This window comes from Mytilus trossulus, chromosome 13 (genome assembly GCF_036588685.1).
Source record: "Mytilus trossulus isolate FHL-02 chromosome 13, PNRI_Mtr1.1.1.hap1, whole genome shotgun sequence".
Lineage (NCBI taxonomy): Eukaryota > Metazoa > Mollusca > Bivalvia > Mytilida > Mytilidae > Mytilus > Mytilus trossulus.
This window is the reverse complement of record NC_086385.1, coordinates 15,457,253-15,481,913: the sequence shown is the minus strand read 5'-3', so window position 1 is coordinate 15,481,913 and position 24,661 is coordinate 15,457,253. Positions and strand designations below refer to the sequence as shown.

Sequence of the window (24,661 nt, the reverse complement as noted above, 5' to 3'; positions counted from 1 at the left end):
AGAATATTAAGGGAGGGAAATGGGACTTTAATTTTCGGCCGGAATTGACAGGAAACCGGTTTACTCAGGGTCCGGTTTTCACAGGTTTGACTGTACCGTGACACGTCTTATCGCAATGGGAATTAACACTCAAAAATAAGAGAAAACAAACGACGCAACGTTAAAATGTAAGACACACAGAAACGAACTATAATATAACAATGGTCATATTCTTGACTTGGTACAGGACATTTTTAAAGGAAAAAATGGTGGGTTGAACCTGGTTTTGTGGCATGCCAAACCTCGCACTTTTATGGCCAATTGAAATCTAACATCAAAATGACAACACAACACCACAGGACTACAATATAAAAAAATTGGAGAACACAATTGACAAAGAATCACACGAACAACAGCCAACTAAAGGCAACAAGTTCAAAAAAAATTTACGCCAGAAGTGCATTTTGTGCACACAAGACCTACTAGTGACGCCAAGTGACGTCATATTTGAAACTGTAAAAAATGACAAAAAAGGACGTCATTTGAATTTGTAAAACAGATCATCAAAAAATGAAAAATGACGTCACATTAGAATGCATAAGATAGAATTAGGATTGATTTAAGATTATATTTGAACTAAATACTGATATTGCATTTAATAACAATGCACATTTCAATACTTAATAATAGCAAACTAAGGAATTAACTATATTATAAAGCTATGTTTGTTTTGTTTTCAATCTAACTTTAAACGTAAAATGGTGTACTGAATTCCATAGAATAACTCGATAATAATATATATAAACATTTGCACAATATTGTGAATTCAAATGCTCTCAACAGCTTGTTTTTTTAGATACTTCACAACCGTATTCAATGGCTATTCATACTGGTTTCTTTTTATCTGATCACATCTCTGTAAAGGAGTAGGTCCGATAAGGGCCGATTTTGGCCTCAAATTTCAGGTTCGCCTAATGAAATATTTTTGACACTTTTTAAACACTTAAGTGTCTATTTCAATTGATTCAATTAGTTCATGTGAAAGATTTTAACTGATTAAGTAATGAAAAACTCTTCAATTCAAGCTTAAATATGAAAAATCTATCAAATATGCCAAAAACACTTTTCAAATGTTTTTTGACAAAAATGAAAATGGCCGCATCCGCCTTCATCTTCAACCTTAATATATGTTATGTATTATCATCAAATACAACTTACATTTCAATATTATAAATGAACACGAATGCGGCCACTTTCATTTAAGAAGAAAAAAACCGTCTAAAATTTATCTTAAATGCTAAAATTGTGAAGATTTCAGTTATTCAGCATGACTTAATGATGTTTGTACACATTGTACCCAATATATGTGCATTGTATTGTCAAAAACAGCACATATTTGTGTAGCAGAAGCATTCTACTTTCCAAAATATAGCTAAAGGATTACATTTTCACAATTTTGTAAAACTGCTATATTTTGGGGCCAAAAAGGGGTCTTACTGAACCTAATCCTTTGTCTTTTTTCCATTTTTCGCCTCTCTAAAATATAAAATTATCTGGTAATACATATTTTTGTATATAATCAGTTACTGGATCTTCCATCACTGTATTGGATACCTAGATATAGGAAAATGTGGTGTGAGTGCCAATGAGACAACTCTCCATCCAAATAACAAGTTAAAAAGTAAACCATTATAGGTTAAAGTAAGACCTTCTAAACTACATAAGTGTCATTACAAACAACGGTATATTGCTTGGTCTTCCAAGTGCTCCAAGAAACCTCTTTCTAAATTATTAACATCTATTTTATCAGCAAACAAAGACGGGCTTCAAAGTTATTGTGAAACTGCCTATTCTAGAGGTGGCGTGATTCAGATATGGATACTTAAAAATTCCAAAGATCTTTTAGAGTACATACAATCTAACTCTCTTTCTAGTAACTGTATTAAAACATTTGACTTTTCTACTCTTTACACAAGTATTCCACATTCCAAACTAAAAGACACATTGAAAGAGTTGGTATTTCTTTGCTTCATAAAAAAGAATGGCCAACGTAGATACAAGTATCCTGTCTTCGTAAAGGATCACTCTGCAGGTTCAAACAAAAAATTCTCTGAAACTGATATTATCAAGATGCTTGATTTCTTAATTGACAACATGTTAGTTACGTTCGGATGACATGTTTTTCAACAGACTGTCGGCATTCCAAAGGGAACAAACTGTGCCCCTCTACTTGCCGACTTATTTTTCTTATTATTATGACAAATGTATGAGGCTGATTTCATGCAGGAACTTCTTAGGAAAAAAGATAAGAAGTTAGCAATATCCTTTAAATCTACTTTCCGCTATATAGATGATGTTCTTTCACTAAATAAATAATTCAAAATTTGGTAACTATGTGGAACGCATCGATCCCATCGAACTAGAGATTGAGGCTTCATTTCTTGACTTACCTCTAGAAATTGACAATGAGGGTCGGTTGAAAACAAAACTTTACAACAAAAGTGATGATTTCACATTTCCAATTGTGAACTTTCCATTCCAGTAGCACCTGCATAAAGGGTATATATGTCCCAATATGCTTGCATTTCCTATCATGATTTTCGTGATAGAGGGTTACTGCTCACAAGGAAGCTATTTAACAAAGAGTTCCAAATGGTGGAAGTTGATATCATCCCTTCGTAAATTTTACGGACGCCAATACGAGTTGGTTGACTGTTATGGAATAACCGTTTCACAAATGATATCGGATATGTTCCTTATGTCGGAACTACAATCCCCTTGCCTTTCATGAATGTGACCTACCTAATTAGACTATTTACCGGATTTGTTATCACATAAGCAACACGACGAGTGCCACATGTGGAGGCAGATCTGCTTACCCTTCCGAAGTAACTGATATCACCCCTAGTTTTTGGTGGGGTTCGTGTTGTTTAATCTTTAGTTTTCTATGTTGTGTCTTGTGTACTATTGTTTGTTTGTCTTTGTCATTTTTTGCCATGGCATTGTCAGTTTTTTTTTTAGATTTATGAGTTTGAATGTCCTTTTTGGTATCTTTCGTCCCTCTTTTACAAATAACATTTACGTCGCGTTAATATAAAAACAAGTTACTTATCTAGTCTGGCAAAAGCAAAATTACAAAATTACAAAACTCCAAGAAAAAATTAAAACGGAAATCAAAATCCCTTTTCTAATGAAAAAATCTAAATCATCAAACGCTAAAACACATCGATAAAATTATCTATTCATGTACCAACAGTGCGACTGGCATTTGAAAGTGGTAGTTTGTTCACTTGGAATTAATTTCATTTAAAATTTATTTTTAACAACAAAAACATATCGTCAGAGAATTTTGATCTTTCAAAATGTCATGGTATGTACACTTATATAAACAGTCAGTTCAGTAATAGTACTCTAGTACTGATATGATTTATGTAAAAAAAATATATATATATTTATAAATTCAGACGATGCCGATATTTTTTTTCATATTTTTGCCAACAATAGAAATCATGGGTCTTTCACAACTCTTGGAAATAGTGAGGTTTTCATTATGAAAATGTTGTCCCGCTTGGATGATTATTTTAATTATTTCACGACTTGCATAGCCTCTTAAAAAGTTGTCTTAACATTTAACGACTGTTACAACCTCTGACAATGCAATTTAAGCAACTATGAAAACTGTGTAAATTCTAATAACATTAATATTGTGGCAATCATGTCATGACTGCGTCATCAACTGAAATGGTGATAATCATCCTAATCATCTGCACCACCTATTGAAAATTTCAGAAAAGCATTATACAGTAAAACCTGTGTAAACCGGCCACCTCTGGGACCGTCAAAAAGGGCCGGTTTAGGCAGTGGGTCGGTTTATTCAGGTTTTCAGATTGACAGGAAGTCAGTGGTTCATGACGTCAGATATTTTACAGAACTGCATATTTCATGCAATTAACAAATAATAAGCTTGTATAGTACAGTAGATTACTGTCATATTATAAATTAGTGTATTGAATAATAGAAAATTTTGAAACTAATTTTATTTAACCTAGAGTGCCGATGATTTGAACACAATATATATTTGGACATGTCCCTGCTTTTTACCATTTTTCTACGAACGAAACATCTTCAATCATTGCTCTCATTGGTATGAGAAAGTTAAGAAATCCATCATCTTTGGAATTTGAAAAATGATTCATACATTTAATGTTTGTGAAGAAATACTCATATGAAGTTAAAGTTTCTGGCTCGTCCGCTTCATTTTCACTTTTGCAGATTTTGTTTGCGTCGGAATCTCCGCGTTGTTTGAATTGATAAACACGAGTTGTTTTTCTGTCCATCATAAGTTTCCTCCGTAGGCATTGAAGATTAATTTTCCATAGCAGTTATTTCGTTTCAAAAGTGGTCGGATCTCTGTCGACTCCGAAAGTGGAATGTTTACATCCGGGTCTTCTTCAATATCAACATTTTCATCGAGGTTCACAAAGGGTTACCTAGAATCATGAAAACATAATTCCTTCGTCTCATTCAATGATTAATCGATCCAGTGAATAGTGAAATGAACCAAGAACGTTTTTTTTCCTTTATCAGATTCCTGAATAAGATCTTACTTTTGTTTCAATGTAGATTCATTCACGAGACCTTTTTTGGCAATGGTGTGTTCAGTTCACATTGTTTTCAAAATCAATTTTCCCCTTTTATTGGCGTACTTCAAGTCTCCATATTAATATTTGTTTAAACTAACATATTCTAAGGAAAATCTTTTTAATGGTTGTAAAAACAGTTCACTTTACTTTTTATTCACTTTTTGTTACCTTGCTAATTTTATACCCTGAAGAAACCCTTTGTGTAAACAACCACAACACACGCTCTTGATCAGTTGATTGACATCAATCAATACCGTTATGATAAAAGGCCAAACCGGTTTTGACAGGTAATAATTAAAGTAATTTACTGATTGGGACTAGATAATTAGATCGGAATTCGGAATAGACAGGGTCCGGTTTACAAGGGATATTTTTGCAAAGAATATTAAGGGAGGGAAATGGGACTTTAATTTTCGGCCGGAATTGACAGGAAACCGGTTTACTCAGGGTCCGGTTTTCACAGGTTTGACTGTACAACTACAACGTGGTTTGAAAAGACTGGTATATATGTCATCAAACAATAAAGGCTATGTTTACCTTTTTTTGTTCTGCGTCATCGCCTGAAATTGGGACACATATTCTTATCACCTGCATTGTCTTTTGAAATATTAAGACAAGCATTATAAAACTGCGATGATTTTTGAAAAGACTGTGACATATCTCAACAAATACTAATAATTTAATTTTGGATGTAACACGTCTTCAGATTGGCTGACTTTATTTTGTTATAAGCTCATAGACATATTTTAGTCATGTGACCATGACGTCATCAACGTTTTTTCATGTTTTTTTTACGGTTTAAAATAGAATTTAGAGTTAAATTATACGAAATGACTGAAATATTTTGTCTGTTTATTCGAAATAACATAGCAAATTTGGTGCACACTGTTAAATAACCAGCTCCTCGCGTTATTCGGTGTGCACCAAATCTTTTATGTTATTTACAAATATTACAGTCATTCCTTAAGTAATAAAGGCTTTGTTTACCTTTTTTGTTCATATGTCCTTTGATCGATGTTATAGTGTATTGTTCTATGTTTGGGATGTTACATTATTATTTCAGGTAAGGGTAAAGGTTGACACCTTTTAAAACTTTTAAACCCGCTACATTTGTTTGCACTTGTCTCAGGTTAAGAACCTGTTGTATAGTGGTTGTCATTTGTTGCCGAAGTTTTTGATGAGGTTCGTGTTGCTTATTCTTTAGTTTTCTATGTTGTGTCATGTGTACTATTGGTTGTCTGTTTGTCTTTTTTTCATTTCTAGCCTTGGCGTTGTCAGATAATTTTCGATTTATGAGATTGACTGTCCATTTTGGTATCTTGCATCCCTCTTTCATAAGTGTTTCTCGTTTTTATAAAGATTTGACCGTTTGTTCCAGTTTGGATTGTTAACCACTAGTTGTTATAGGGCTCTTTATAGCTTTCTGTTTTATATGAACCAATACTCCTTGCTGGCGGCAATATTATGACCTGTAATTGTTAACTTTTTATACATTGTGACTTCGATCGAGATTGTTTTCATTGACACTCCTTCAACATCTTTCTGTTCGTTTCGTCTACACGATTCATCAGGGGCGCTCACCGAAAAGATGTTATCAGGTAAAATGATATACATAAACATTTTGAAAGGTTTTGCTATAATATATGCAGCTAAGGTCCTCTAATCCATGGGTAGACATATTTATGACAAATAGATTTTGACTGTGACAATGCAAGTATTCACTACCATATTTTGCAAATGACTGTCAAAGGGTTCGGAAGGACATTTAACCGAACAATTAACTAACATGATAAGAGCAACTGTCACAACCCTCACAATAATCAACAGTTTATTTTTACAACAAGTTTTAGTCCAAAAATTCATTATGAACAAAAACAACATATCGTCAGAGAATTTTGATCTTTCCAAATGTCATGGAATGTACACTTATATAAACTGCCAGTTCAGTTATAGTACTCTAGTATACTGATATGATTCATGAAGAAATGTCTATTTAAAAATTCAGAAAAAAAGTTTTAAAAAGAAATACCTAACTCCGGAGAAAATTAAAAAGGAAAGTCCGTTTTCAAGTGGCAATATCAAAAGCAAACGCACATCCAACGAATAGATAACAACTTATTCTGTAACAATTTTTTTCATTGGCTATAAGTTGCCGTCAAAAAAAAGTAAAATCACAAAAATACTGAACTCAGAGGAAAATCAATTTGGAAAGTCCATAATCACATGGCAAAATCAAAAATCAAAACGCATCAAAAACGAATGGACAAGAACTGTAATATTCCTGACTTGGTACAGGCATTTTCAAATGTAGAAAATGGTGGATTAAACCTGGTTCTATAGCGCTAACCCTCTCACTTTAATAACAGTCTCGTCAAATTCCGCTACATTTACATGATGCGTTAAATAAACAGTCACAATTAATAAAATAGTCAAAATATGGGTACATCAGTCATCATCGTTTAACAATTTAACAGGACACAAAAACATCTACTATCTACGAACACATGGATTGATTTGAGTGTCTGACGTCAGAAAAATTATATACGTCACATAAATTTGTCGTTCAATGTGCATACAATATATACTTATCAAAGGACGAGGATTATAAACATTTTTAAAATTTACATAGGCAATGAACGCATACAGGGTTAAAAAAATCAAAAGTATGTAAGAATAAATTACAGAAATAGACCGAGATTCAAACTAGTCCAAAAGTTATACATAGAATTTATGAGAATCCAAAAATTGTTAATTCCACTACGCTATTGATTGGTTTTGACGTTTGTGGTTCAACGTATATAGTAATTCATAAAAGAAATATATCATAATAACATATTATAGACAAATATCATACTGACGGGATCTTTTAAAGTACAGAGTCACGTTATAAGCACAAAAGAAATACAAAGAGTCACATATACAAAACAAATCACCAAAAAATGAAAGCCAATACAAACACATTGACGAGATGTATAAGTACCGAGCCACGTCAAACGGATATCACATAAAACCATTCAACAGTAACAGTAATCTTAATAATAGCACACAAACAAATAAAAGAACAATAAAACATGTTGTTAAGATGATACACAACATCAGTACGCAGAATCTATACATCAAGACCATCGTGTATTATTTGAGAAGTTGATACGGAATATTTATCAACAAGGTCTTGGTACCTTCCGATGAACTTTTTTAGAAAAAGGACGAGACGTTCTTTGACATACCCCTGGTTCATCAACTTTCTACTCAGACACTGATGACGTTTTACAAAGTCTGAGTAGGAGCTGCAAGCTCTTGAATATCGAATAAGTTGAGAAATATATATCCCATACGCAGGTGAAGTTGGTATATTGCTACTAAGGTGGGGGAAATTTATAATTTCGAAATTAAAATCGTCTCGTTTGTCATAGATTCTGGTACTGAGATGACTGTGTAAGTCAATTTCGAGATATAATTCTAATAATGAGGCGGAGGAAGCAAATCCACAGTTGACTAGGCGTAACTAAGGATGGACCCGCCATTTTAATGTAATGTTATCCGAATTTGAATCGTACAGGTAACGTAATAATCTCCATTTTGTAAGTTTTCATTCGTATGACGTCACGTTTAGCAATGAAGTTTTATCGTATTATTTCTTTTTGTAATGCATTAGAATCGGAATAACAGTACTGTAGTTGAAGAGTTGCCACCGTCAATTTTGATTTGACGGTCGCAAATCTCCGTTTTATTGTCTCCGCTACGCGTAGCCAGTAAAACTGCATTTGCGACCGTCAAATCTACAATTGACTGTGTAGTGGCAACTCTTCAACTACAGTACTGTTATTCTTCAAAGAGAAATGCAGATTTCAACTTCTTCAAGCAAATAAATCTTGGATGATTTAACTATTTTTTATTCCTCCTTTTTGATCATATAGCTTTTCAAATGTGTTTGTTCTTATATATCATTACCTTTCAAATATTCAGTATGATGCGGTCTTGGTTGAAGATTATCGAGAATAGAGCCACAGACGCGTAAATATTAAAAATTGTTTTTTTCTATTTTTTATTTATTTTTTAAACATATTAATTTATAGTGGATTAGGAAACAAGTTTTGCAACTGTAATCCCTTTCCACTTTGCGGGTGCGAGTGCTGCCTTGTATTAACATACTCTTTTTCGAAATCTACAAGGGTATCTTTTACATGCAAGAGATATGGCTCTCCTTACACGGTTCAGCCATTTATCGTCCCCTTCCGACGTACTGTCATCGTTTCCTAAAGACCGTACTCGCAAATGGTGTCAAAGGGGCCGAAAATTCAGTACCTGAAATTTTCATCCCGGAACGCAAATCGAACGGGAACCTTTGTGTTAGTAGTCCGATGCACAATATGTTTTATATTGAATTCATTTGATGCTCCAAGTTTGACAAAAGAACATTTTTTTATATAATTAAATGGCTAATAACTTATATGAAACAAGTGTATATGGATACTCATTTTGATTATTTCACGACTGGCATAGCCTCTGAAAAAGTTGTCTTAACATTTTATGATTGGAACAATGCCAATTTCCAGTAGCACCTGCATACGGGGTATATATTTCCAAATTGATACAATATTCCCGTGCTTGCATTTCCTTTCATGATTTTCTTGAAAGAGGGATGCTGCTCACAAGGAAGTTTTTAAATCAATAGTTCTAAATGGTAAAGTTAAAATCATTCCTTCGTAAATTTTACAGACGCCATCACGAGTTGGTTGACCGTTATGGAATAACAGTTTCACAAATAATATTGGATTTGTTCCTTACTTCGTAACTACAGTCTCCTTCATTTTCATGAATGTTACCTTCCGAACTATACTATTTACCGGATTTGTTATAACATAAGCAACACGACGGGTGCCACATGTGGAGCAGGATCTGCTTACCCTTCCTGAGCACCTGAGATCCCCCTAGTTTTTGGTGGGGTTCGTGTTGCTTGTTCTTTGGTTTTCTATATTGTGACATGTCTTTTTTTATTTTTTATCCAGGCGTTGTCAGTTTATTTTCGATTTATGAGTTTGACTGTCCCTCTGGTGTCTTTTGTCCCTCTTTTAGCAACTATGAAAACTGTGAAAATTTTAATAACATTGTAGCAAACATGTCATTACTTCTTCATCGTCAGAAATGCTGATAAACATCATAATCATCTGCACCAGCCATTGAAAAGTTAGGACAAACATTAAAACTACAACGATGTTTGAAAAGACTGTTACAATGTATATATGTAATGAAACAATAAAAGCTATGTTTACCTTTTTTGTGTATATTCCCTTTGATGAGGTTAAGCCATTTCAATTGATTTTGATAGTGGTTTTTTATGTTTTTTATGTTACACTGCTTTATCGGGTTAGAGTGAAGCTTGCACCTATTGAAACTTTTAAACCCGCTGCATTTGGTTGCTCTTGTCCTAGATTATGTACTTGTTGTACTATGATTATTATGTTTGGGTTCATAAGCGTTTCTCGTTTTTATAAAGATTATACCATTGGTTTTCCAGGTAGGATTGTTATCCATTAGTCATTTTGGGACTCTTTAAAGCATTCTGTTTAATGTGAACCAAGACTCTGTGCTGATATATTTGATAAATTTCATATTTTGACCGATAATTGTTAACTTTTTATACATTGTGACTTCGATCGAGATTTGTTTCATTGACACTCCATCAACATCTTTCTGTTCGTTTCGTCTACACGATTCATCAGTGGCACACATCTAAAAGATGTTATCAGGTAAAATGATATACGAAATTTAAGAACATTGAGGGCTTACATATTCGAAAGGTTTCGCTAAAAGCACCTAGGTCCTCTGATCCATGGGTAGAAATATTAATGACAAATAGTGTTTCACTGTGAAAATGCAAGTATTCAATACTATATTACGCAAATGAGTGTATCAAGGTTCGGGGTTCGTGTTGTTTAATCTTCAGTTTTCTTTGTTGTGTCATGTGTACTATTGTTTGTCTGTATATCTTTATCATTTTTAGCCATGGCGTTGTCAGGTTTTTTTTCGTCACTCTTTTCGGAAAGACATTTTACTGAACAACTAACTAACATGACAAAAGCAACTGTCACAATCCTCATAGTTATCAACAGTTTATTTAGACAAAGAATTTTAGTCGCGAACAGACATAGACAGTCACTAAATGATTGTTAGTGTATCAGTTATTTTATTCATTATGAATTATAGAAATTACAATATATACTCATATTTAAAACATGTAGAAATAGAATTCAGATTGACTGTTATCAGAATAAACATTTGTTTTGTTATTGGTAGAGTGTTGGTCTATGTAAATGCTAGTGGCCGGCGAGGGTATGAACTTATATGTACTACCTTTAAAATGTTCTTTTGATTTACATTTATAGTTGCAAAAAGTAAAAATCTTTCAAAATACTAACATTACTATCCAAGACACCATCTACGGGTGTCATATCTGAAGCAGGATCTGCTTACCATTTCATAGAATCTGAGATCATCCCAAATGTTTTTGGTGTTCATGTTGCTCAATCTTTATTGATATATGTTGTGTTTTGTATACTACATGCACTACTGTTTGTCTTTTTATCGTAGTTTTTTTCTATTACAGTCCATACGTTTGTTTTCGACTTATGGGTTGTTATATTCCTCTCGTATATTGCGGTTCTTTTTGCCAAGAACATTTTCACTTAAACTCAATATTCCCAATCATGGTGATAAAATATCATCCTTTATTTCTACTCCTTATATCAAACGTTATTAAATATGCCAGTTACATCTATTACAGTAAGCAGAGACTTCTTCAATGCATTCCGAGCTGAAAACTCGTTATAACAGTCAATATGTAAAATTTCAGGGTTAACAAGGAAGACATTCAAGGTTTAATATCTTTTCTGACTGCACTTGCATTCATTTTTCATTTAAACGAAACAGTAATGATTGAATATCAAAAAATATTTATGTGTATTTGAAATACGATGGCATCATAATGTCGTTCAAGCTTTTGTACAATTTTGGGTTTTTTCTAACCATTTTTTATATATTGGCGGTAATCAACGCAACGGTTCCGGAAGAAAAAAGAAAATAACGGGATGCTTAATTTAAGAATACAGAAATTAAGCTAGTTAACCCACCCACTAGTGCGATAACTGTGTATCATTCTATTAAATTGACAAAATTGGTAAGCAACCTAAACAGACATAAAAGATAAATGTAACATCAATTCTGATCAATCAATGTGTTCGTAGATAGCAGATGTTTTTGGTGTTCTGTCAATTGTTCCTTTTAAAATTGTTATACGATGATGAATTATGTACCCATATTTTGACTATTTTATTTATTGTGCCTGTTTATTTAACGCATCAATGTAAATATAACGGAATTTGATGAGACTGTCATGAAAGTGAGAGAGTTAGCGTTGTAGAACCAGGTTTAATCCACCATTTTCTATATTTGAAAATGCCTGTACCAAGTCAGGAATACGACAGTTCTTGTCCATTCGTTTTTGATGCGTTTTGCTTTTTGATTTTGCCATGTGATTGTGGACTTTCCGAATTGATTTTCCTTAAGTTCAATATTTTTGTGATTTTACTTTTTATATTGTGTAAATATACATTTCAATCTGACAGTTGTTGTCCATTCGTTTTTGATGTGTTATGCCATTTTATTTTGCCATGTTATAAGGGACTTCCGATTTGATTTTCCCCTGAGTTCAGTATTTTTATATTATACTTTTTGATCAAAATTATTCTGACTTATGATTCAAACAACAAAAAACAAAAAACAAATAAAGACCATGATTTAATAGATTATTAACGACATCAGCAAAAAACTTTTGTTGTTGGTAGTTTATTGACAAAAACGACCATAACAAAAGTAATTTCCGACATTGCATGCACTCAAATAGACATTTAACGGACGAATTTTGTGGTATAAAAAGGGCCAAAATCTTTAAATAAAATTGATTTAATACAACTTAAATTACAAGCTGATGCTTCGAATATAAATGAAATGACGCATTATAAAGTATTTTTGCAACTCTTGTTCTTTGATATTTTTCAGCTATTCTTCATCTTTTAGTTTTATCCAAATAGAGCCATTAAAAATGTATTGCCATAACCTCTGCTTTTCTTTTTTCGATTTTTTTTTTAAATATATAGTTTAATAGCCTGATTTGAAAGTCTAATGAAATTCATATTATTTTGAATAGGTTTTTAAATTTTAAAAAAAAGGCGCCTATTTTAAATATATGAAAAATCTTAAGACAATAATTTCCCATGCACCAGTTTTTCAATTGCTTCTTTCTAAACAAAAATCAAGGACATTTTATTCTGCTTTTTTAATATCGTTTTTTTATATATATATGTTATCAATTTATACAAGTCGTTGGAAGGGGCATAAGCTACCAGATATGTAATGTTAATTTTGTCCAAATGAGATAAGAAACATCACAAATGAATTATTCCTTTGAGAGTGCTGGTTCGCCTCATTGAATTTGTATTCATATGACTTATAATTCAACCCCTAAGCTGGAGATGGGTTCCGCACATAAATGTGTGAATTTTTTAAGCAAGCAAAATTATATCAACTTTGGAAGTGAAACAAAGACGAAGCATTAGTCGACTGATTCGATCAACATAAAATCATTCTTACACACGTATACACGATGATAAACATCTTTTTTAACTACAATATAAAATCAAACAGACCTAACGATGATAAACATACTTTTTTAAATACAATATAAAATCAAACAGACAGACAGAAAGAGCAAAATTCAATTGCACGTAAGCGCTATCTCTTTATATTCATGTTTATGTAAATATCTGGTTTAAATAACAGCCGGCAGTCTTCGGATGTAATCTCGATTGTTTATTAGATGACGTGTAGGCAAAAATATACTAGAAATTATATTACATATTATCAAGTCCATGCATTGTTAATTGTTTATTTTAGAACTTTTCACAATTTTTACATACGTTTTTATAGGTACATCTAGTTTTATAATACAAATTCAATAAAGCGAACCAGCACTCTCAAAGGAATAATTCATTTGTGATGTTTCTTATCTCATTTGGACAAAATTAACATTACATATCTGGTAGCTTATGCTTCTTCAAACGACTTGTATAAAATTGATAATATATATATATAAAAAAAAAACGATATTAAAAAAGCAGAATAAAATGAAGGATCTATGTCCTTGAATTTGTTTGTTAGAAAGAAGCAATTGAAAAACTAATGGGAAATTATTGTCTTAAGAATTTTCATATATTTAATATAGAATATACCTCGAGTTTGAGAATTTGATCCAAATCGGTGAAGATCAAAATGACATCTTATATACCTTTAAAAGTCTTTTAATTTTAAAACAGACAACCAAACATCCTTAACTATGTTTTTTTAGTCAAATATAGTCCTTAAACATATATTTCGTTATGAGTTTTTTACAGTTATGTTTAGATAGATATGAGGTAACATGACAATCGTTTTACATAAATGAAATATGGCATTGTCTGCTCTACACAATAACTGTTGAAGCAAAAATCATTCATCTATAGCTGAGATTGCGTAATATGTTAAGCCTTTGATTGGTGATCCGACAATTCAACATACCTAGATGGTTAGAAGAAAATCCATTAAATTTATGTTGGTCACCATCGAATTAGATGTCACCAAAGGTAACATTTTTGGAACCATCAGATTTTTCAATAACATTCTCTGTCTCAGACGTGTCTGCAATATCCACCGAGGGTTTCCGAATATTCTGCGAAAAAGAAAGTTCCCTTCGATTATCATAAATATCAGATTTATCTACAGTGTATACAGCAACTGTTGAATGAACATCTGATATCATAAGGGTACCAGTTTCGTCAATTTTCGTGGTTTTCTTTTTGATAAGTGAACATTTTCTATTATCACGCTGCTTGGAGCTGTTGCCCTGTTTTGTTTCCAAATGATTCGCACTAACTCGTTCGTCTATTGTGTTAACGTTTGTTACTGCTGGTTGCTCAATATTTTCACAAGGATGTACTCTGTTCCTCGATTTGAAACAGGGATATACATTCAACATATGTTCTCTGAAGATTTTGTTCTTGCTTAAGTAGACGAATGGTGTAAAAATTCCCGCAATTTTAGTAATCATGGCCGGTATTGCCATGGCAATTGGGTCCATTTCAGAATTCTTACTCAATACTTGCCAGAGAAGTACAATCGTGTATGGTGTGTAGCATATCAAGAAGAAACCTACAAAACAAATACACATATACAGGTAAAATAACATTTATTATATTTTTCAATTTAATATCTTATTTTGATTGGATAACCGCTCAACCGCTTCACTCTAAAATCAACATTCATTCAAAATGAAATGCAACATTTGTGATGCAAGCTCCCACAATATAAAAGTGCAAGATAAAAAAAAAAAGAAAAAGATGATAAAAATCGTGTTTTCATTATCCTAGCAAAACAAATGTAACTGTCAGTATTGAATGATTCTGTTAGTGATCGTATATGTTTGCAAAAGCGTCGACTTTGTGCACATTTTTAGAATGAAACTTCATACAAAATGTACTTCTTTCAAAGCTTTAACACCCTAAAATAAATCTACTAAAAAAAGCATACAATCCTTATTTAATGTAAAACAGCAATAATATGTAATGAGCTGCGTTGGAAAGAAAACAACCATATGCAAATGAAAATCAATACATATGTTATACTGTTTTTGAAATCTGTACGAAAATATAAAAAAGATGATTTGGTATGATTGCCAATGAGACAACTATCCACAAAAGACCAAAATGACACAAACATTAACAACTATGGGTCACCGTACGGCCTTCAACAATACGCAAAGCCCATACCGCATAGTCAGCTATAAAAGCCTACCTGTTGGAAAGTTTAGTATCTTTGAAATTCCTACAACATAGACCAAAATTCTTATTCATATTTATAAATAAATGTTCCAATATCAATCGAAGACTTATACATGTATATGTACACTTGCATAAGTTTGATTTATATCTAACGTAGCTCATATTTACAAAGGTAGAATGTAGACTAGAATAGTTTAGCTTACTTTTAATACAAATAACAGCGGATATATTTTCTAAACAAAATATTATTATAAACAATAATTTGGTGCTTTATATTTTATGATTTTTTATAGAGTACAACACATGTTTAACAAAGTCAGTAGACAATAAGAAATAATTAAGGATGTACTTAGGTAAGGTTTTGGAATAAGTGTCAAATATTCGGACTCCTTTGTGTATTTTCCATACGATACAAGGTTAAATAGTTTGCCCCATAACCCCTATTTATCTTTAAACATAAGACTAAATAGCTCATAAAAGGTCATTTGACAAAATTTGAGCAGATTCTTGATTTTCTTTCTTTTGATTTGAGTTCCATCAATATTTTTAACTTATTTAGATCCTTATCCTTAAAATATCAATTTTAAATTCTTGATTTATCTAACTTTACCTTAAAGTCTATTTTGGATATAAGACTATTCTCGTAAACATTTTGTTTACATATTTGGATTTCATTTTTTAATAGAACGTTCCTTACATGTATGAACATCTTTCTAGAAAGTGGTTATTTCAAATTCTGATCGTAATCATGAAGAATATATGGTTTAAGAATGTTCGCTTCGTTTAATCTAAATAACAAGCTTTTTAAAAGATGGTTATAAATTGATATAATATAGATTAAGGAAATTAAAAAAGCAAAAACCTAGATTTTGCATGTATTTAACATTTTCACCTTTTCTATTTTAAAAAACATGAAAATCTTCATAGATGCGAATTTTTAATATTTGTAATCAAATTATGGAAAACAAATTGTGTCAGCGAGCAAATTCTGTTCATGCAATTTAATAGACAAAACCAGATGGTCATTCCCAAAACAAGTGGAGCGAACATTATTAAGTTGCCTTTATGACTCCCAACTAAGATCAAATGATAAGGACCTAAACAGCAGTTGCCTTTCAGATGTCTTTTTATGGCATTGTGCTGACGTCTTTTATTGTGTCAACAGCATCTACCCACATTTTCTGTAAATAAAACTTTTTATGAAAACTTTAAAAACCAACCAATAATAATAGTAAGCGTAACTGCAAGTTCTTGTTCAATACTCAATTTCTTTCGGAATTCTTTTCTTTTTGACACGGAATCTTTTCTTCGACTATATCCTAATTTTGCCTTGTAGTCTCTCGATACCTTACATAAAAACAAGTAAAATGTTAAAATTAATATATGTAGAATTATTGTTTTTCATGAAAAGCTCAACAACAACAAAAATCTACTAAATGTCACATTGTGGACTTATATAATGAGCTAACATCATACTTTATAGAAAGATATAACCGGACTTGGCATATCACATTAAAACAATTCAAAGGAATACAGTCTGGTCTTTTTTTGCAAAAGAAACAACAATAAATTATGGCAGACAGCAACCAACTTTCAATGGAAACATATGTTCTCCTATTTATTTGTATTGTATTCCTGTAATATAATGTTGTCATTTTAAAGTTATATTTAACATTGTCATTAAAGTGCGAGGTTTGGCATGCCACAAAACCAGGTTCAACCCACCATTTGTTTATCTAAAAATGTCCTGTACCAAGTAAGGAATATGGCCATTGTTATATTATAGTTCGTTTCTCTGTGTGTTACATTTTAACTTTGTGTTTCCGTTGTGTCGTTTATTTTCTCTTATATTTGAGTGTGAATTCCCATTACTATAAGACGTGACACGGTACTTTTCTATCCCAAGTTCATGTATTTAGTTTTGATGTTATATTTTTTATTCTCATCGGATTTTGTCTAATGCTTAGTATGTTTCTGTGTGTAACGTTTTATATTTATTGCGTTTCCCTCAGTTTTAGTTTGTTACCCAGATTTTGTTTTTTGTTCATAGATTTACGAGTTTTGAATAGCGGTATACTATTGTTGTCCTTATTTAATAGCCTCTTGAATTTTTACTATCTCATGAAATGGGTGCTCAATATTTTTTGTGAGCAACCAATATATTCGAAACATAACTGTACAATATAACAAAACGCTGATAAAATAAGCTGAATTCCGCTCGATTCATTACACTGGTATTTAGAAACTAACACACGACCGACCTATTAATCTTAGAGTAATCGCAATATTGAAAACTAGTGATACAAGTGGGAGGTTTAGCTAGCTATAAAACCAGGTTCAATCCACCATTGTCTACAACATAAAATACATGTACCAAGTCAGGAATATGACAGTTGGTTTCCATTCGCTTGATGTGTTTGAGCTTTTGATTTTGCCATTTGATTAAGGAATTTCCGTTTTGAATTTTCCTCGGAGTTGTTTGTAATTTTACCTTTTTTTCCAAGCCAAAAAAATCAAAAATAAGGTATGATAATGCCATATTGAAGCCTGTAAAATTTCCACCATTTAACAATTAAATGACAAAACAATATTCTGCAATATTGATAGGACATTTGTCTTTCCAACATCATTATTTCTTTTTTTCAAGTTTTATCATATTTTCTAATCTTTATTTTATAACACTAAACATTTCATATTCAATTGTAGCTGCCGTACCGTAGCTTTTAGGTCCTGATGCTATTTTCTGACTATTGCAGACCATAGAGCTACGGATTTTTCCTATTTCAAAACGTTCGGAATTGCGACCCAGGTTCAGGTCGCACTTATTTCCCATGAATTTATTGTTTATAATCAATGCAAAACTTGTCAATATATATAGTTCGTTTCGTTAGATATTTTCCTAGAATATGACGTACCTATTTATGTTTGAATATTCATTTCCTTAACACTATTATCTAATTATTCCCATTTGTATACATTCACCGCCTATTTTGTACGGCCATATTGAATCTCGTGGTGACAACGTATCCCCTACTTTGATACAGATTATATTGTAACTTGAAAAAATATATAAAGTTATTTATTCTATTTTATAATGAAACAATGACAGGGACGATAAATGGCTGACCCGTCTGAAGAGAGGGCCACATCGATTGCACGTATATAGAAATCCTTGTAGATTTCGAAAAAGAGCACAACAAGGTAGCAATCGCCTCGCAAAGTGAAAAGGGAGTTGCGAATCTTGTTTCCCAATACACTATAAATAAAATAACAAATTCAGCTTTATATAGACACGATTGTGGCATTGGACACGTTTTTATGTTTATTAAAAATGGACACGTTTGAGCGTTTATACAAATGACAAGCTTTGGAGCCCTTTTATAAATAGACATGTTTTGCAGCTCAATGATGTCAATGTGGACACGTTAGGGGGAATCGTACACGTTTTGGAGAATCTGACACGTTTGGGAGAATCTGACACGTTTGGGAGAATCTGACACGTTTAGGAGAATCTGACACGTTTGAGTGTTACATATATATAATTGAATAGTTGTACCTACCTTTGCATAAATTGATCCGTATGCAAATAACATCGAAAATACTGGTACAGCAAAATATATAGCACAGATGGTTAGTACGAAGGATTGGCCGTTATTGTTTTCTCCAACAAGATCTATTGCGCAAGAGGTACCAACTCCTTCATATGTATACTGGTTCCATCCAAAAAAAGGACTAATGGTCAAGCCTAGCGTAATGAGACAGGATACAGTTATGGATATGATGACTGTCATGGTTGACAGATGTTTGGATAAATTGTGCCTTACAACATATATGTACCGATCGACAGAAATCAAGGTCAAAAGAAGCATAGAGGTCAAACCACCAAATGTCATCAAAAAGGCATAGTAAGTACAGCCTAATTCTCCAAACAACCATACTTTGTTAAAACAGGACATAACCACCATTGGTGTGCCAAAAGCTGCCATTAATAAGTTCAAACAACATATTGTTATAATATAGGTCGTAATCCTAGTCAGCAACGTCCTGTTTTTTATCAATAAGGCAAAAACAACGGACCCGTTTGAAATCAAAGATATAAGGGTTGTTGTTAGAAGAACAACACCGGAAGTGAAATGAAACCAGGAAGGTGTCTGTGCTGCTATCAATTCATGATGGTTATTAATACTTTTTAGTGTCATGTCATCTGTTAAGATTGAACCAGTATTTACCCTAAAAATAAAAACAACAAATGATATGTAAAAATAGAAAAAAACAAAGATTTAAGAAAGGAAGACTTTGTACTCCAGGTATATAACTCTTTACTACAATCTCGTCCTTCTTTCGCGAATACAACCTACCGAATTGTTTATAATAGTATGATTACCTTACTTGTAATTAGTCTTTCCTTTCAAGAACATCTTGATTGGTAATAGCTAATTTTTCCATCAAATATCTTACCTTTTGAAGCTTAAATCATGTCGTCAGGTATAAAACAGAACCTTGACAAATTGAATTGAAGATAAATGATAGTTTTATTATTTTATTGCAAACTCTATGGTACTGGTTAAATGTGCTAAATGCAACAATCCGATATTTGATATGGTTGATAAAGAAAGTGGGTTCCAAACTCTTATATTTCGACGTTTAAAACATTTTTTATCATATTCTTTTCTTTTAGTCCCATTTCACTATGAATTTAGTAAATTGATTATAAAAATGAGATGAGCTAATTCTGTTCTGAGTTGTCTGTTTGAAGATGACGTTCCGTTTGTTAAAAGTTGTGTGGTATTCCAACGTGTACAAAACTTTGATAAAGAGCAGGCTTTTTTAAACTGCTTTCCAAATTAATTTAAGAAAATTAAACACGCAACGAAGTTAAATCATCGGTGGTATAACAGAACAAGCTCTGTTTTTGCAGACTGATGCATACCCATTGACCAGTCTGCTCCGTTCAAGACCTTGAACAGGTCTGGATTAAACCAGTCATGGGGATAGGTCTGCTTGATACCAGATCAGACCAGTGGACAGATTTGCTTTAGACCGGTCCTAAAACCGGTTCAGCTCGTGAACAGACTTAGAGACAATTCTGTGTTTAACAAATTGTCATGTAAACACTTTAATAAGTTATTCATGTCGGTACTACAATCCCGTCCCCTTTTCACTAATGTGAACTACAGAATAAGACTTACTACCGGGGTGGTACTATCATAAGTCACACGATGGAAGCCGCTTGTGGACCATGATTTCCCCTTTCGGACCCTGGAGCACCTGAGATCACCCCAAGTTTTTGATGGGATCCGTGTTGCTTAGTTTCTATGTTTCTATACTATGTTTGTCTGTTGGGTCTGTTTTTATTTTATTTTTTTAGCCAAGACGTTGTTGGGTCGTTTTTTTTTTAATGTCCTTGAGTTATCGTTTGCCTCTCTTAAGCTTATCCCACATAACTTTTGATAATATAAACATGATAAATGATAATCCTATTGTTCTATTTTTTGGGACAGCATTATACTAAGAATTGTTAACTATATTTACACTGTGACTCTGAGTTGTAGTTCTTGGATTTTTTTTTCTATTCGTATGTCAAAGTTGAGATAATTAATCACCCAGTTTTTTTTGTATGATTTTTGTTTAAAGCAACTATGTGCACAGGATTTATTTGCTTTTGCACAGTTAGATTTTGAAGAAAGGCCGACATAGTTTAGATATTACAGATTGTTGCACAAAAGCTTACATAATTTTATATCAATATTCTTGTAATTGTAGTGAAAGACATCAAATATCAATAGTACATGCTGTATCTCGACTTTATCTACTTTTTTGGGAAATTCACATGTGACGTCACTGCTTGTGGCATAAATACATTCGTGTGACACACATTTCGTAATTCTGGTATGCTGTTTTTGTGTTATGGCAATTGTTTCATTTATTTACGATTGAATAAAAAAAACAGTGGTATAACGGTGTTCAAAAGTCATAAATCGATTGTGAAAGACAAAAATCCCAGCTAAAAACAATAGCTGAGTGAAATTCTTCATTTTTAGGAGGAAACAAATGAACAACAGGAACATCGAAGTGCAACCAAAACAAACGCCAACACATCTCATATTCATCTTCAGTGACGAAACTTTGAATAATTAAAGAAAATTTGGCACTTTATACTTATGTGGAGAACATTTTGTATGCATTTTGAATGAATATTGCCTATTTTTTATTAAACGCTTCGTCCTTATTTACCAAATGTACTGATTTATTATGAAGTTCAAATAGTCTGAATATGTTCAGTGTTAATTGATGAAAAATTTACAATACAAATGTACAAACAAACGATTCATTATTTCGAAAAAAAGTGGAAATATCAAAAAAGTTGGATTTCTGCAAATATAGACTAGTACGCAATTTCCCATTGGAACTCCTTTTACAGTTTAAACTGTACCCCTTTTAATTCATGCACTATGAAGTTTCGAAAAATTTAGTCTATATATATATATATATATATATATATACAATGGAAAGTTCGTATGCACTTCTACATTTTTCGAAGGTCACAATATAGGGCTGTGTATTGAATATTTTCTACATTTATATGTCACAAGCTACTAACAAACTATACTTGTACCTACATTCTTCATGTTCTGTATTACCCCTATTTTCACTCGGAATTCAAGGCTGCCGCTAAATTTTATATATTAATATCTCAATGTCAAACTCAGCATTTTTTTTTAATATCACTTAAGTACATCCTTAAGTACAATTATAGACAGTGTCGATAAATACATTATTTAAACAAAAGACTGGTTTTCAGGTTATGAACGTATTAAGCTGTATGGTCGGTTAAAATGTTTTTTTTTAATATATATTCTCAAAAATTGTTATCTAAAAAAGGATAACTTGTACGGGGCGCCGAATGGGACTCTTGTGGTTTTGTACAAAATTCAATTCTGTCATGACAAAATCATTTTTGTCTTACAAAACTATGTGCTACAGACTTGTTTTGTGAGAACTTCAATTTTGTGATGACAAAATTCATTTTTGTCATGAAAAATTCATTTTTGTAGACAAAATTCATATTTGTCATGACAAAAGTCAATTTTGTCTAAAAGGTATGCAAATATAAACATATTTACATACAAAATTGATTTTTGTTACCTGATATGGAAATTAAATCACAAAAGTCAATTGTGTGAGGTAAGATTCAATTTTGTGAGACAAAATTAACTTTTGTGAGACAAAATTGACTTTTGTGAGACAAAATTCAATTTTGTCACTTTTGTTAATTTTGTTGAGACAAAAGTCAATTTTGTTAATTTTGTTGAGACAAAAGTCAATTTTGTCAATTTTGTTGAGACAAAAATCAATTTTGTCAATTTTGTTGAGACAAAAGTCAATTTTGTCAATTTTGTTGAGACAAAAGTCAATTTTGTGACGACAAAATTCAATTTTGTAACAACAAAATTCAATTTTGTAACAACAAAATTGATTTTTATGAGACAAAATTGATTTTTATGAGACAAAATTGACTTTCGTGAGACAAAATTGACTTTCATGAGACAAAAATCAATTTTGTTGAGACAAAATTCAATTTTGTCAATTTTGTTGAGACAAAATTCAATTTTGTCAATTTTGTTGAGACAAAATTCAATTTTGTCAATTTTGTCAATTTTGTTGAGACAAAAGTCAATTTTGTCAATTTTGTTGAGCCAAAAGTCAATTTTGTCTCACAAAAGTCAATTTTGTGTCACAAAAATCAATTTTGTGTCACAAAAGTCGATTTTGTATGCAAATTAGTTCACAGAAACCAAACTAAACTAATTTGAATACAAAATTCACTTTGGTCGCCCAATTTTCAAATTAGGTAACAAAAGTCAAGTCTGTGTAACAAAAATGAATTTTGTCTTGACAAAAGTGACTTTTGTCCGCTGATAGATAATTTTGAATGACAAAATTTTAAATTTGTAGTATGATACAAATTTTGTTAAACTGAACTCATTTTTGTTGAACAAAAGTCACTTTTGTCCGTACAAAATTGAATTTTGAGTACAAAACCACAAGAGTCCCATTCGGCGCCCCGTAACTTGAAGGTCGTCTCTATTATTAAAAAATATTTCTACTTTCTCCTCGTATAAGTTGATTTGGATAAAATTATTTTTTCCCAATGTTACTGAGTTTGAGATGTGACTTATCGGTTTACGGTTATAAAACAATTGATAAAAAGGTCATTATTTAAGTTTTTTGTATACTTAACATATGATAATTAACATACCTTTTAGGTTAGAGTCCTCTTGTTTGGCAGATAATAGAACCTTGTTGTAGGTGATTGGATTGATAGTGATCTTAGACAAAATATAAGTGACAGATGTACATTTTATCTGCAAAATCCATGTTTCAAGATGATAAACCCATCATCCAATATTGATAAATTTTGTATAACAGAGTGTGAAGATTTCACACCAAACACTCAACACGTTGACAAATAAACAAATATCTCAATTTCAAACTCAGCATTTTTTTTTAATATCACTTAAGTACATCCTTAAGTACAATTATAGACAGTGTCGATAAATATATTATTTAAACAAAAGACTGGTTTTCAGGTTATGAACGTATTAAGCTTAATGGTCGGTTAAAATGGTATTTTTTTAATATAAATATTCTCAAAAATTGTTATCTAATAAAGGATAGCTTGAAGGTCGTCTCTATTATTAAAAAATATTTCTACTTTCTCCTCGTATGAGTTGATTTAAATAAAATTATTTTTTCCCAATGTTACGGAGTTTGAGATGTGACTTATCGGTTTACGGTTGCAAAACAATTGATAAAAAGGTCATTATTTAAGTTTTTTGTATACTTAACATATGATAATTAACATACCTTTTAGGTTAGAATCCTCTTGTTTGACAGATAATAAAACCTTGTTGTAAGTGATTGAATTGATAGTGATCTTAGACAAAATATAAGTGACAGATGTACATTTTATCTGCAAAATCCATGTTTCAAGATGATAAATCCAGCAGATAAATGTTGTATAACAGAGTGTGAAGATTTCACACCAAATAATTAACACGTTGACAAATAAACAAATATCTATAAAAGGTTCAAAACCATTATAAATAGAATGTCTTTCGAGTTATTATATACATTTTTGTTCATCATGCCTTTAACAGATGCCAT

General features: G+C 31.8%; 1 protein-coding gene across 1 annotated transcript; it reads right to left on the bottom strand.

Moving 5' to 3' along the window:
• Window positions 1-14,259: 14,259 nt before the first annotated feature.
• On the bottom strand, window positions 14,260-24,448 carry LOC134694126 (rhodopsin-like). The gene is made up of 4 exons (XM_063555121.1): window positions 24,362-24,448; window positions 19,054-19,723; window positions 16,714-16,840; window positions 14,260-14,864 (listed from the first exon to the last, which is right to left on the bottom strand). Exons 2-4 carry the CDS (start codon window positions 19,690-19,692, stop codon window positions 14,284-14,286), a joined length of 1,347 nt encoding a protein of 448 aa, XP_063411191.1. The 5' UTR covers window positions 19,693-19,723; window positions 24,362-24,448; the 3' UTR covers window positions 14,260-14,283.
• Window positions 24,449-24,661: the final 213 nt, after the last annotated feature.